Source organism: Artibeus jamaicensis, unplaced genomic scaffold, assembly GCF_021234435.1.
Source record: "Artibeus jamaicensis isolate MK-2021 breed Jamaican fruit bat unplaced genomic scaffold, CSHL_Jam_final scaffold_1964, whole genome shotgun sequence".
Lineage (NCBI taxonomy): Eukaryota > Metazoa > Chordata > Mammalia > Chiroptera > Phyllostomidae > Artibeus > Artibeus jamaicensis.
Window position 1 is genome coordinate 38,406,892 of NW_026522030.1, and position 16,494 is coordinate 38,423,385.

At 38.6% G+C, this 16,494-nt stretch overlaps 1 protein-coding gene across 2 annotated transcripts in view; it reads right to left on the reverse strand.

Annotated features, from left to right (window-relative positions):
* Nucleotides 1-16,494, reverse strand: part of PIP5K1B (phosphatidylinositol-4-phosphate 5-kinase type 1 beta) — a 333,854-nt gene that overhangs the window by 89,468 nt on the left and 227,892 nt on the right. For both annotated transcript variants that reach the window (XM_053656318.1, XM_053656317.1), the window contains exons 9-11: nucleotides 14,278-14,361; nucleotides 14,107-14,155; nucleotides 11,173-11,257 (exon numbers count right to left, since the gene is read on the reverse strand). In XM_053656318.1, the coding sequence (XP_053512293.1) occupies nucleotides 11,173-11,257; nucleotides 14,107-14,155; nucleotides 14,278-14,361 (218 nt within the window). The remainder of the gene's footprint in view (nucleotides 1-11,172; nucleotides 11,258-14,106; nucleotides 14,156-14,277; nucleotides 14,362-16,494) is intronic.

A 16,494-nucleotide genomic window follows, 5' to 3' on the forward strand; every position in this document is an offset into this window, starting at 1 on the left:
GGCAGCACCAAAAAACAAAACAAAAAAAAACATGAATGCGGGGGAGACACCCCGAGAACTGTATGTACCTGTGGCTCCTGGTGGAGCAAAGGCTGGGAGCCTAGAAATACCTCTTTGTCCGTTACCAGCATCACATGCAATGAGGAGCGAAGAGGACCCCAGAACAACCCCCTGCCAGGACCACACGACACATTCAGAAAGCATTTACTTTTCTCTCCAACAGTGATTTTTTAAAAAGGAGTTATCAGAGCCTCAGTCAGCAGATAAAGACTCAAATTTTGGGGAGACTGAATGCCTCAGGGACTTCTACTAATGAGAGAAGATCTCAAAAAGATGGTCTGGGTTACTGGTTACTTTCTTTTGTGCCACAGAAACTCCTGGATTTGTCTCTGGCTAAACGACGTCTGAGGATAGGTACCCCATGTCCATTTCCAGCCTCATTGTCCTAACACTCAACTGCCTCTATACCTTCCTGCTTTCCAGCTCACCTCTCTGTCATCCCCTGGACCTACCCCAGGGCCTTTGTATATGCTGTTCCTTCTTCTCAAGATGTCCTTCTTGCCTCTTTCCCCAATAAACACTGGCTTAAACTTTCAGGACAATAGTTTAAATATTCTTCCCTCTGTGAAACTCTTTGGGAAGAACTGGTCTTATTTCTCTCTGTGTACCTATAATAGTGTATGCAAAAATGCTCTTTACTATTGCTTTATTACATTATAAATCTGTAACATGTTCCAATCCCTGACCCTAAACAGACTTTCTATATTATTAGTGCTTAGCACAGCACTAGCTATATAATAGGTGCTTAAATGTTGGCTGAATGAATGTACCGTTGTCCTAAAATCTTAGGACAGTTGATTTCTAACAAATTAACGTACTATTCTAGTCCTTTCAGGAAACTAAGTTTTAGTACATTGGACATATTATCTGAGTAGAGGATTTCAGTGAGGTTCCAACATTACGGTGACTAATATTTCCAGAGGAAATTATAGGACTTTGCAGACAATATTACATTGGCAGCATGACTCAATTCTGGAGTGAGATGAATGGATTTAAGAAGGTTAAACAAACAGATTTGAAAAAAAAAGTAACTTGAAGACCAGGTAACTATTTTCTTGAGGATTGACTTGGGCATTAAGAGCTTTAAATTAATCACAGTTGATAAAGCACCCTGAAGTTGTATTTTAACTTGTCAATTTTACTAGTTAAATCTCTGTGCTTTGAAATGCCAGTAGCAGATGAAAAGTCCATTCATTTGCTCAATCACTCATCAAATAATGATGAGTGTCTACAATGCGTCTGGAAATGTGCCAGGTGCTAGGAATAGTTGCTGCTTTTAGAGAACTCACAGTCTCTAGTGGGGAAAGCAGGAAAACAGCTTATTACAGCAGAGTACAGTTAAGTTCTATGGCAGAAACACCATCTAAACTGAGACCTGAAGGAAGACCGGGGAGGGATGGGGAGGGATAGAGAGAGAGTTGCAGGCAAAGGGACAAGATTGTGAAGAGATGCGGAGTCAGCCTGGAATGTCTGGGGTATGTGAAAGGGGTTCAGAGCTGCAGGGTCCTAGAGGAGAGGCTACAGTGTGGAATGAGGTGAGTGAGAAGTCACGAGGGAGGGGAAGCAAGGTTACATCCATCGCAAAGGGACTCAGGAGTCAAAAATGAAGGATTTTGTGTACTAGGGAATCCATGGAAGTAAAAAAAAATTCTTTAACCATGGCAGGCTTTTAACAGGTAATTAGCAAGAGCACATTTATATTTTAAACTGATCCTTCTGGCTGCAGTGCAAGGAGGAAAGATTAAATTGGAGGCAGGAGACCAATGTGGGGCCACAACTGTATGCACAAACCCTCAAAAAGCACAACCACACACACAGTAGTGGAAAGAAGGGGGTGAATGCTCAATATCTCAGAGCAAGACTAGGTGTTGGCGAGTGACTGCATGTGGGCGGTAAGGAAGAGGAAGGAATCAAAGCGTGATGCCAGCATTCCTGGTTTGCACTACTGAGCACAGGGTGGTGGCCTTCGGTGAGGTGTGGGCTCAGGAAGTGAGGCAGGTTCTGGGGCAGGAAGCAGTCAAATTTAATTGTGAGCCGGTGAGCTTGTGGAATTTGCTGGACACTAAGTGAAAAAAAAGTTGGGTAAGCAAGGGCGTTTGTTGGAGGTCTGGGGAGTGAGTGATAAGTATTCACGGTAATGAAGTCTTGAGAGATTGAGAAATCACCTAGAGAGAGTTGTCCCAGGGGGAGGGGCAAAGTTGGAGCCTAGACAGTAGTGAACATGCACATAGGAGGGTACAGCAGAGATGAAAAGTGTCGATGGGCCCCCAGGAGGAGCAAGAGAGGCTGGAAGGGGACCAGGATGGTCCTCAATTATGGAAGACAAGTGAAGAAAATCCTGCACAGAGAACTGACATCAGTGGTCTCAAATACTGTAGTTTTAAGAAAAGACTTGAAGTTACTCAATGGCTTGAGCAATGACTGTTGATGATCCTGAGAATATTTCAGGGGAGTGGTCAACGCCAAATGGAGCACACAGAAAGTGACACAAAATAAGGAAGCAAGACAGCAACCGGGTCCAATTCTCCAATAGTGTGACTGCAAAGGAGGAGAAAGATGCACCAGGAGCTGGAAGGAAATGCAGATTGAGGGGGCTTGTATTTAGAATGAACAGTCTGAAGGCTGAAACATGGACCCAGAAGACAGAACGAATGGTTAAAAGTACCCTGAAGTGGAGGCAAGTTCTAGAAAGATCTGTTGTGGACAGTAAGGAGAAGATGGGACCCAGCATACAAGTCATGACATCAGTCATTCATTCTTTCAACAAATACATATACTATGTGATCCATCCCCTCCCCAAGGCTCCACTTCCCTGCACTGGGTGCTTGGGATATAGTGGTGAGTTTGCATCCAAGTGAAGGAGCCAGGCACTGAGTAAGATAAACAAGTGACATCTATAGCATGTTAGACAGGCGTGTGTTAAGGAAGAAGTTAAGCAGGGGAAGTGGATGGAGATCACCTTTTCCACTGTGGCAGGGCTATAAGCATCATCATTACTGTCCATGCAATAAGAAAATGATAAAGTGTTTGAATGTGCTTAGAAGCAGAAAGGCTTTATTTAATAAATGGTACTGGGACAATGGTTAACTACTTGGGGAAAAACAAGGTTAGCTCTACGCTGTTTTTCATCAATATCATATTGATTAAAAAAACAAAACTAATTTAGAAATAGTAAAAGAAAAATATGAGTGAACATTTATCTTATTCCTCAATGGTGAAGTACTTTGTAAACATAAAAAAGCCCTGCTGGCGAGCCCACCTTCTCCTTCCCTCCCTCTCTCAAAAAAAATATTTTAAAAAATTAAAAAAAAAAAGAATGATTAAGAAAACAATTCCATTTAAAACGTTAAAAAATACTTAAGAATAAAATCAACAAAAGTACAAGACTTCTACTCTGAACATGACAAGACATTACTGAAAGAAATTAATGATGTCTCAAATAAAAAGAAGACATCCATGTTCAAGGAATGGAAGACTTCATACTGTTAGGAGGCAATATACCTCAATTGATCTACAGATTCAACACAGGCCTTATGAAAATACCGGTTGCCTATTTTTGTTGTGGCAGAAATTGACAACCGGATTCTAAAGTTCATAGAGAAATCCAAGGGACCCAGAACAGCCGAAACACTTTTGAAGGAGTCACACTTCTGATTTCAAATCTTACACTACAGCACAGAAGCAACTGATACGGTGCAGTGGTGGTACAAGGGTGGGTATGCAGATCAACGGAAAATAATTGAGAACCCAGAAATAAATCCTAACATTTGTGGACAACTGATTTTCAACAAGGGAACAAAGATAATTCAGTGGGGGAAAGAATAGGCTTTTAAAGAAAGGGTGCCGGGACAACTGGATATCCACATGCAGAAGAATAAAGTTGAACCATATCTCATACCGCATACTAAAATTAAGTCAGTATTTGTGAGTCATATATCTGGAAATAGAAACTGTGCCCAGATGTATAAAGAACACTTAAAACTCAACAATGAAAAGGCAAATAGACTAACTAAAAATGGTCAAAGGATGTGGACATTTCTCCAAGGAAAACATAAATGGTCAATAGGCACATAAAATGTTCAACATCATTAGTCATTAAAGAAATGCAAATTGAAACCCCAATGAGGTACAACTTTATATCCACTGGGATGTCAAAAATAAAAGACAGCCAATGACATACATTGGGAGGATGTAGATAAATTGGATCCCTCATATGGTGCTCCTGGGACTGTAAAATGATGTAGCTGCTTTGGAAAAGAGTTTGGCAGTTCCTCAAAATGTTCAGTGGAGGTACCATCTGATCTAGCAATTCTACTCCAAGGTATATATCCAAGAGAAATGAAAACGTATGCCCATACAAAATCTTGTACATGAATGCTGATAACTGCATTATCCATAGTAGCCAAAACCAGAAACAATGCAAATATCCATCTACCAATGAATGGATAAACAAAATGTGATACATCCATAAAATGGAATATCATCCAGCAATACAAAAGAATAAAGTACAAGATAGTCAAACCTTGAAAATAATATGTTAAGTAAAAAACAGCCAAACACAAAAGGCCACATACTGTATGATTCCACTTATATAAACTATGCAGAATAGGCATATCCATAGAGACAGAAAATACATTGTAGTTGCCAGGGCCTGGGAGGAAGAGGGACTGGAAAGTGGCTGCTAATGGGTATGAGATTTCGCTTTGGGGTAAAGAAAATGTTCTACAGTTAGACAGTGGTGACGGCTGCACAACTTTGTGAATATGCTAAGAATCGCAAAATTATATACTTTAAGAGGGTAAATTTCATGGTATGTGAATTATATCTTCATAAAGCTGTTATAAAAATAGACTAAAAATTAAAATAGGACAAAGTCAACAGATCTGATAACTTGAGAAGTAAAATACTTGTTACATTAAAAACATGTAAACTATACAAACTGGGAAGTGTTGCAACACATGCCAGAGTTCATGGAATTGAAGATGCTGCCAGTTGTACCATTAATTCAGTTCATGGAATTGAAGATGATGCCAATTGCACCATTAATTTTTATATAACTAAGGAAGCAAACTTTCCACGATGGGGATTTTCACAGAGGTGTCTCACTGAAGCTGGAACACCAAGACCACGTCCTCCGTAAATCAACCAGGGCACAGGAGAGTCATGTTTTCCAACCTTGGGGTAAATAGACCACAAGCTGGTATTCACACAGCTTGCGGGGTGGGTGGGGTGGGGGAAAGTGGTGGTGGGAAAATGGAGACAACTGTACTTAAACAACAACAATATATATCTCTCAATATTGGCTTATCGATTGTAATGACTGTATCACATTAATGCAAGATGGTAATAATAGGAGAAACTGAGTATGCATGTATGTGTGTGTGTAGGGGTATCATATGGAAACTCTGTATTCTCTGCCCAATATTTCTGTAAACCTAGAAATGCTCTAAAAAAATAAGCCTATTAAAAAACCTTCACTTAAAAAAACAACCCCCCCCCACTATCTTATGGTTGATCTTAGGCAAAATAAATAACAAAAAACCCTTAGAGAATTTACTTTAATGGGTCTCAACTTGAGACAAATTTTAAGATAGCACTGAGATACGTGAATGTAAAACAAAAGTTTTTCCTAGAATAAAAAAAGGTTAAAAAAAGGACAGATATCTTTAATATGAAGAATTCATATAAATCATTTGGAAAAATAATAAACACCTAATATAAATGAGCAAATACCACAAAGCTCAATTCTCAAAGGAATGACAAATGTCTAATAAAAATGAATAATGGTTGAACTTCACCAGTACTTAAGGAAATACAAAAATAAAACCACCAGATAACATTTTTTACTTATCAGAGTAGCATAGTTTAAAAAGAATAATTCTGGCTAAGGGCTAGAAGGGGTCAGGCTCTTTGGAAGTGTGCAGTGGTGCAATCTGTCTCTGCAGTTACGTGCATTTTAATGCCCTAGTGCTCCTTCTTGAAATGTATCCTACAATAATCGTAATTTTAGACATAAAATTTATCTGAAATGATGTTCACAAAATATTAGTTAGAAATAGAAAAAGTAGAAACAATTTAAATGCCCAATAATGAAAAATATTAAATAGATTATGGCATACCCATATAATTTTAATGTATCACAATTTTATTGTATATATTTTTGTATTACAATTTTAAATGGTGTCTTTGTAGAATATACAATCATAGGGGAAACAATGTTATAATATGTGAATAATAAAGGACATACATAAAATCACACATTATTCTACTACCATTTTTATGTAAATACACAAAGCACACAAATAAGAAATATTCCAAAATAGTATTGGATATTCCTGGATTGTGGGATATCAGGTAATATTTATTGTTCTCTGAATCTTTTTGTAGTTTCCAATATTTTTAAATTGAAAGGGTTTTACTTTCATAAAAATGAACTCAAAATGGATTGAAGACTTAAATGTAAGACCATAAACCATAAATAGAACACAGGGGAAAAAGCTCCTTGCCACTGGCCTTGGCAACAATTTTTTTGATATGGGACCAAAAGCAAAAGCAACAAAAGCAAAAATAAACAAACAGATTACATCAAACTTAAAAGTCCCTAACAGCAAAGGAAACAATAAAAAAAAATGAAGGGACAACCTCCAGAATTTGAGAAAATATTTGCAAACCATATATCAGCTAAAGAGCTAATATCCAAAGAGCTATATATCCAATATATAAAGAACTCACATAACTCAATAGCAAAAAACCAAATAATGTAATTAAAAATCAGCAAAGGATGTGAATAGACATTTTTCCAAAGAAGACACACAAACAGTCAACAGGTAAAAAGATGTTCAACATCATGAATCACCAGGGAAATGCAAATCAAAACCATGAGATATCATCTCACACCTGTTAGAATGGCCATTAACAAAAAGACATGAGATAATAAGTCTTGCCTAAGACATGAAGAAAAGGAAACCTTTGCACTGTTGGTGGGAATGTAACTGGTACAGCCACTATGGGAAACTGTGGAGGGTCTTCAAAAAACTGAAACTACAACTACCATATGATCCAGTAATTCCACTTCTGGGTGTATATCCAAACACAAGGAAATCATTATCTTGAAGAGACATCTGCACGCCCAAATTTATTGCAGCACTATTCACAATAGCCAAGACATGGAAACAGCTGAAGTGTCTACTGACAGATAAATGAACAAAGAAAACATGATGTGCACACATACAACATAAAAAATAAGGGAATCCTGCCATTTGCCACAACATGGATGGACATTGAGAGCATATGCTAAGTGAAATAAGTCAGACAAAGACAAATACTGCATGATCTGACTTATGTGTGCGTTCTACAATAGTTGAACTGAGAGACAGAGTAGTGGAGTGGTTACTGGGGGATGGGTGAAATGGGGTGATGCTGGTCAAAGGGCACCAACTTTCATTTATAAGATAAATACATTTTGTGAGCCTAAAATATGGTATGGTGGCTATAGTTAACAGTACTGTATTCAACACTAGAAAGTTGCTAAGAAAGTAGATCTTGAATGTTCTTAACCACACACAGAATTTGTAATTATTTGAGGTAATGGACGTGTTAAGTAACTTAATTGTGATCATTTGCAATATATATATGTGTCAAATCAGCACATCACACACATGCTTACATAATGTTATATGTCAATTACATTTCAATAAAACTGGAAAAAATTAAAAGACTTAAAAAAAGAAAGTGTTTTACTTTCTTCTGGTCAAGATGGAGGCATAAGTAGATACACATTGCCTCCCTGCACAACCAAAAGAAGGAAAACAACAACAAATTTAAAAACAAAAAATTACCACAACTGCCAGAAAATCGAACTGTATGGAAGTCCGACAACCAAGGAATTACAGAAAAAACATTCATCCAGACAGGTAGTAAGGGCAGAGACAAGTAGCCAGGGCAGAGAGGACTCTGGCAAGGTGGCAGCTGGAGGACCAGGATGGGTGAGGTGGCAGCTGGCAGTCCCATTCCTGTGCAGATAAACCAGGAGGAACAACTGGGGTGCATGACAGGGTACACACAACCCAGGGTTCTATCACAGGGAAAAAAAAGCCTCAGAAACTCTGGCTGAGAAAACCTGTGGGGATTGAGGAAGCTGCGAGAGAAACTTCCAGCCTCACAGGAGGGTTTGTTGCAGAGATCCACAGGGTCCTAACCTGCCCACCCAGAGTCAGCCCAGCAGAGCCCAAGTTGCTTGTGTGAATAGGGGGAAGTGACTGAAAGATGGCTGAGAGCCCAGCCAGCAGCACTATTCCCTCTCAGACTCCTCCCCAACATACAGCACCACAACGATGCAAAGTGGGTTGCCCTGCCTGGTGAATACCTAAGGCTCTGCCCCTTACTACATAACAGGTGCATTGAGGCAAAAATATATGGCCCAAATGAAAGAACAGATCAAAGCTCAAAAAAATAAAACTAAGCAAAGAAGAAAGAACCAACCCATCAGATGCAGAGCTTGAAACACTGATAATCAGGATGCTCACATTAATGGTTGGGTATGGTCGCAAAACAGGAAAAAGTGAAGATTATAAAAAGTGAAATAAAGGAAAATACACAGGGAATCAACAGTGACATGAAGGAAACTGGGACTCAAGTCAACCATTTGGAGCAGAAGGAAGAAATAAATATTCAAACAGAACAGAATGAACAAATAAGAACTCAAAAAAAAATGAGGGAATGCTTATGAACATCTGTGGCAACTTTAAATGTTCCAACAGCTGAGTCAGAGGGGTGCCCTGAAGGAGAAGAGGAAGAGCAAGAAACTGAAAACTTATTTTAAAAAAAAGTGAAGGAGAATTTCCCCCAGTCTGGCAAAGGAAATAGATTTCCAGTAAGTCCAGGAAGCTCAGAGTCCCAAAGAAGTTGGACCCAAGGAAGCACATGCCAAGGCACATTATAATTAAATTACTCAAAATTAAGATAAGGAGAGAATATGAAAAGCAGCAAGAGGAGAGGAGACAGTTACCTACACAGGAATTTTCATAAGACTATCAGCTGATTTCTCCAAAGAAACCTTGCAGGCAAGAAGGGGCTGGAAAGAAGTATTCAAAGTCGTGGAAAGCAAGGACCTACATTCAAGATTATATCACTGAGCCCTTACTAAATAAAATGCTTAAGGGATTTATTGAAGAAAAAGATGATCAATAATATGAATGGTAAAATAACAAACTCACAGCTATCAACAACTGAACCTAAGAAAACAAAAATGAAAACAAACTAAGCAAACAACTAGAATAGGAACAGAACCACAGAAATGAAAATCACATGGAGGGTTATCAGTGGGGAGGGGGAGAATGGGGGAAAAGGTACAGGGAATAAGAAGCATAAATGGTAGGTATAAAATAGACAGGGGAAGTTCAGAATAGTATAGGGAATGGAGAAACCAAAGAACTTACATGTAAGACTCATGGACATGAACTAAGGTGGGGGGACTGCTGGTGGGAGGGAAGGGTGCATGTCAACGGGGAACAGAGGAGAGAAAAAAATGGGACAACTGTAATAGCATAATCAATAAAATATATCTTAGATTTATTTTCATTAACAGAAATCCCCAACAAATATTATAAGAAAAATCTGTTATATAAACATAAAATGTGAACATCCTACTTTTTCATGTTTGTGTGGCTAAATTATCACATTTTGTGTTATGTAATTAGACCACAGGATACCTAAATGATAAAACAACATTGTAATAATAAGGTTATTTTTTTATATAGTTTAAAAACTTAATACATGAGTGATACATATCTGTTGTGGAATATTGAACAAATGCTGATGTAAGAATAAGAAAGCCTACACAAATCCACGGTGCAGAGTAACTATTGTTAGCTTTGGGTTCAGTTTGCTCTTCTGGCTCCGCCCTAATGGTTTGAGTTAGGTTATGACCTGAGGTCCTTCTTCTTTTTCTAATGTAGCCATTTCCAGCCTTCATAGCACCCCATGTTTTTAGCATGTATATGTTTGTTTCCATTCATTTGTAAGTTTTTTCTAACATCTCTGTACTTTCCTCTTTGACCTATTGGTAGTATGTTACTAAATTTTCATATATTTGTAAAATTTCCAGTTTTTACTTGATTCCATTGTGAATGGGAAAAAAAGGAGAAGGTGATTAAAAAGCACAGACTTCCAGTTATAAAAGAAGAGACAGTGATGTAATATCCACCACAGGGAATACAGTCAATAGCATCACAATGACTATGTACAGTGACAGATGGGCACTGGACTCCCTGTGGTGAGCACCTGTAAGGTGTGACCATGGCGAATCCCACTATGTTGTACACCTGAAATTAATCTATTAGTGTATGTCAACTGTAATTAAAATAGATTTTTAAGATATGTTTTTTAATATAATTTCAATCTTTTTATTCTTAAATTTCTCTCCTTTTTATTGGATTTACTGGGGTGACACTGGTTAACAAAATTAAATAGGTTTCGGGTACACAACTCTACAACACATTCTGTCTGTACACTGTATTGCGTGTTCACCATCCCACATCAAGTCTCCTTCCAGCACCATTTATTCCTCTTACATCCTCCTCCACCTCCCCTCGCCCCCTCCGCCTCTTGGCAATCACCACACTGCTGTCTAGTCTGTTCATATTTATTGAAAGTGTTCTGTGATCTGACATGGTCTACCCTGAAGAATACGTCATGAGAATAGCTACTGTGAACATTTTTATATGTCCCATTAGAATTTTGTCCTGCATTTAGGTATGCAGACCATTAAGTATTTATAAGTGTGAATAAATCTATAAGGACTCAGTGTTCCTTCAATACACCATTTTTGTTTGTTGTATATTATTCCATTATTTGATTATATCATACTATATTTAACCAACATATTATAGGGTTGAACATTTAGGCAGTCTCTGAATTTTTCCACTACAAAGTAGGACTTTAATGATTATGACATCAACAAATACCTGACTGGGGTACTTCACATAATCACTATTGATTATTGCTTTTCGGAAATAAATAATCAAAACTCTTCCAATAAAATCTAGCAAAAATACCCATAATGAAGTCAGCGTGTAAATGCAAAAAGTAGAAAAAAATTCATGAGAATCTTACCTTGAATTTTCTTGAAAACCCTGGAATTCATAAACTTTAGAAATCTGTCTGCATAAAAGCTTGGTCTATGAACCGAAACAGTGTCCTGAAAAGACAAATCAGGCATCGCAGGTTATGTCTCAGACAGTTCGAACCAGAGGAAAGATCTACACAATTGGTCTCTGTCAGCCCATGGCCTTAACCTGCAGGTGTGGATGTGGAGAACCAGATAAGAACAGGACCCAGGACCTGGGCTGGGGGAGGAGGCACAAGACTCAATCTGAGCAAAGATTCTAGATATTCACAATGAAATAAAGCACTAAAAGGGCAGGTGAGAGACACAGCAAAAAGAATCTGCTTTCTAAACCCAAACAACTAATCCTTATTCCATTGTTTGCCATGAGGGTTTTTAAATTCTTCTTTTATATACAGGCAGCCAGTGCTTCAAGTTACCTTGTATGAAGGATAACGCTTTCAGTCAGGAACACGATTTGAGGATATAAACAAGCAAAAAACAATCGCAATGGAAGGGTGATATCAGGCAAAAAAGACAGAACGAACAAAAGAAAGAAAGAAAGAAAGAAAGAAACAAACAAACAAACAAACAAACAGTGGGCTGGTTTAATCTACAAGTAATAAGGCGCATAGACACTGGGAAGATTCCCAGGAGACAAGGCTGACTGATGACCCCTATTACACTGAATTATCTTCTGATGAGGTTGAATTGCCTTTAAATTGTTAACTCAATTTTTTCCTGCTCAGTAGGAATCTTTAGAACGGAAGGGTGGTTATTAAAAATCCAGAAAAGGAAATGAATGAAACAGGTAATTCTGTGTGTTTACTCAGTAATCATTTATTTACTATCCAAGGTATATAATTCTAGAAATAGTATATTTGCTTATATAATGCCCTGTTTTGATTCCAGGTTATAGATTCCAATAAGAAAATTTCTAAGAATTTGTTTAGATACCATAAGCATCTGCAGTGGGGTTGGAAGAAAAACAATACATCGGACTGAAGGTTGAGAGACCTGGTGCTGGGGTTCGTTCTAACTTTAAAAACCTGTGCGATCATGGGAACAGTGTCTGTGTTTTTTCTTCTGTAAAACAGGGCGAGAACATGAGGCCCAAGGTAATTCTGTAATCAGCATGGTATGAGGGACACTGGACAGAGGAGCCCCCTCTGGCCAAGCTGTGACTGTCCTTGGACCCTCAGTGGTGGCATCCACACAGCAGGAAATGTTGGTTTGACAGGTCCTCTCCCCAGTCTTCTGGCAGCTCCTGTCTGCAGTGCACACAGGTGCCCAACAAGTACATTGATTTGGAAATATGTGAGGGAGCAGGATGATTAAGACTCAGCCCCGCTTTCTAAGAGAGGTTAGACTGTGGTTCTCTTCGGTATGAAGAACCAGTGTTTACATAAGAGGCACATTTGTTAACAGACAATAAGTCTTAATTATTGCTTACAATTTCACAAGTATATAATCAGCACAGAGAGTGTCTTTAAAAAACCAACACCAAAAAAAAGATACGCTGTAACTAGACAAAGGCGGGGGCCTCTCAGAAGCATCTGACCAACAGAGGACTAGGCCCTTGAGACGAGCGAGACGAGCGAGCTCATCTGGCAACAGTGAATTAAAGTTGTCTCTGAAAATGGAAGGGGGTGCTGGAGGGGGTGGTCCCTCTCCCTTCCATGCTCGAGGCAGTGTGAAGTCCCTACTTTTCCCAGGTAAAAGGGAAACAAATTAATTTTGGCCTTCTCGAAGAAGGAATCTTTGTTCTGAAGAGTGGGCCTAAGTTTGATTCTTAGAAACAAACTCATGATCCTCTTGTTTACAAGTGCATTCCGACGGAGGCCCTTCCTTAGTGTGCAGACAAAATACAGATTTCACGCTGAAGGGTCTTCCTCAGACCCGGGAAAGTGGTGTTCCTCTAGAAGAACAGCAGCTATAATTTGTCCTTTTTCCAAGGAAAGCATCTGCTAACATCTTTTAAAAATGTGTGTGCAAATCTTTGACCAATATATTCTTTGGAATTGTCACGTGAAATTATTAACTGAGGAAGGCTGCGGACAGTGAACGTTCTGTCAGCAGCAGGAAGTTCAAATGTAACATTTAGACAGGAAAACCCTTGTGGACACAAGGGGAGGTGGTGATGGGAGGGAGACAGAGAGAGAGAGAGAGAGAGGGACAGAAAGAGGAAGAGAGAGACTGCTTCTTGGTAACTGTGTCTTTCTGTTTTGTCTATTCTAAGACAAAAAAAAACATTCTCTTATTAGTCAGCTTTGTGACTCATATCTACAGGCCATGTCATGTATAAATTCCGTAACAACTTAAAAGCCTTCACGTCCTACAAATACATCCTTACTATGTGTTAGGTATCATGTTGAACACCACAGTGCGTTCTTTAATTTTCACATTAGTCCTGTGAGGCAGGGACTAGGTACTAGGACTGCCCCCAGGTACAGGTGGGAAAACAGGCTAAGAGAGGCCAAATAACAAGCAGTACTTCTGGGCCACATGGCTAGTGATGTGGTGAATGCAGGGTTGAAATCCAGGCTATCTACTGTCAAAGTCAGGTTCAAACCCCTCTGTAGTTTGGTCTTGTGAGAAGTTTCAACTGTCCTACTGATCTTCCCAGTGTTTTGGAAAAGTCTCCATTTTCTCATGACCATTTCATGTTAGAGCCCTTCGGATTTCACACAGAAACAAGGTATCATTTGGGTTTTGGCCTGGACCTAGCCATGAGGTTGCATGTCCAGTATTTGAATAGCTATCCAAATTTATGTTATCTTTGTTCTTAGAATTGAACAACCTGCAAGCAGGATTCTGAATTTATGAAGACCCTGGTTTCCCCTCCAAGTCTAGTGATGCAGTTTCCTAGACACATAGAGACTTCAGACAGTCTCTGAGAAACTGAAAAACGTACAGTTTAACATGGAACAGAAGCCACTTACCCCGTCATAGACCAGCGCTTTCCAGGAATGTTCTAACTTCTTCATTAATCTAAATGTAAACAAACAGAAAAATAAAATGAGAATGTGAAATCACTCACACTTGGTGAATTTTCAGAATCTTTTGTTGATTTATTTTGAAATAATAAAAGAGTACTTCCCCAAATTTCTTACCTATATGATTGCAGAATGTCAATAATGCCCATAAATAAAAGCAGTTTTTCTCCCTTATGGCTTTTAGCTGGAATTCCTCCCATTCTGTTGATTAGAGCAAAAGAGAAAATATTTTGTAACATATTATAAGGATAGAAAGTTAAAAATCATTTCTAGTAAATAAAAATGGACAATCTCTCAGAATTCTGGACTATCTCTTCATCATTTTTTTCCTGGTCTCAGTTAACATTTTCTTGGGAATCCAGAATCATGCACTTCCCTGAAAGTACTTTAAAATAGTTTTTTTAAATTGTTGTTCAAGTACAGTTTTCTGCCTAAAATATTGCTTTTAAAAAATATAACACTTTTATATATTCGCTATGAGGCTTTGAAGTAAAATATAGCAAAGCACAAAGAAAGAATATAAAAGGAATCCATTCCTAAGAAGCAAAAAGAACCACTAATAAAATTTCTGGTATGTTTGTGTATATGTATATATTAACCCATAAAAATGATTATTTTATGTTACGTAATCTGAATTTTTCACTTGCTAAAGGATGAACATTTCCTCATATTCAGCGCTACTGTGTTTCTTAATGACTGTATTTCACTATATTGATAGAGAATAATTTGTTCAATTGATTATTGGACATTTAGATGGATTTACAAGGATTTTTAAAAATGTTTAATACATATGAGTTTCCTTTGTCAAAGTGAAATATGCCTGTAGTTAGTCACTGTTGCAGAATCGTAGAAGACATTCACTTACAACCAAGACAAATTTCTTTCTTTTAATCTCCTTGCTCAGCTGGTACACGCATGTGATACAGTTAACCATTTCAGTAATTTTCTTTGGTTGTAATTGTTTTTGTTAGTCAATATGCACTTTATACAATACACAAATTAATCCTGAAGCTACTGTCACATCTGGCTGAGGGTACAGACTATACCTGCCAGGGAGAGGTCGAGAACAACAGAATCTTCTTATGCAGATAAGAAGCTCAGAATTGGGAATACAATTCCCATCATGTATTTCCTTAATAAATGTTTATCCAAATTCGAAGTACATGAATAAACATGTACTCATGTTTATTCAAAGTACAAGGTCTGTCTGGGGCAAGTCCAACTACTTGGTAATATAATGAGAATGCTTTGTGCAACACCGATGTAACCTGGCAGCCAAGGAGAGAGGACTGCACTGGACATGCACTGGAATGTACATGTGTGAATAATGACGACTTCACTGTACTAGTCAGTGGGGGCAGCAGACACCAATGAGTAAGCATGTGTACTGTGTGGCCATTGCATTAAAATGACTGAGTGAGTACAGCAACGAATCTGCATCAAATTTTGCATGAAGCTTGAACATTCCTCCACAGAAACTACTGGGATGATTCAGAAGGCCACAGCTATGGTCAACTGGTGACTGGCAGCTTCATCATGACAACATACATGCTCATGCATCACATCTTATGCAGAGTTTTTTTTGTGAAACATCAAATCACCAGGTGACTCAGCCCCTCTACAGCCCAGATTTAGCACCCTGTGACTTCTGGCTCTTCCCAAAACTAAAATCACCTTCAAAAGGGAAGAGATTTCAGAACTTCAATGAGATTCAGGAAAGTATGATGGGGCAGTTGATGGTGTTTGGAAGAACTGCGTGAGGCCCCAAGATGCTACTTGAAGGGGACTGAGGTATTATTGTCTTATGTACAACATTTCTTGTATCTTCTTCAATAAATGTCTCCATGTTTCATAGTGCATGGCTGGGTACTTTCTGGACAGACCTGGTATGATGGGTGTTTTGAATATATAGTAAATGAGGGTAAAAACATTTCCGGCAATCATTTAAAAATGGGGCCGCTGGAGGAGAGGAAACCCATGTGGGTGAAAGAATGACAATAACTCAGAGAACTGCTACTCATCTAGTTATCCACAGAACAGACACGAAGCCTCGCTCGGCTGGGTGCTGGCAATATCGAGGGGAACACTTTGTGAAGTACATGATTGTCTAACAACCATGCTGCACATCTAAAACTAATACAAAATCATACTGAATGTGAAGTTTAATTTAAAAAAATAAAATTAAAAATAAAAAGAAGAGCGGAAGGCAAGAGGAGAGAGACTGGGGTATTTCTCCTCTGTTCTTTCCCTGTTTCAGTCCAGGGCTCCAGCAGTGACTGTGTCCCACACCCACACTTCACTCCAGCACCTGTTCTCCAGAGACCATGGGGCTAT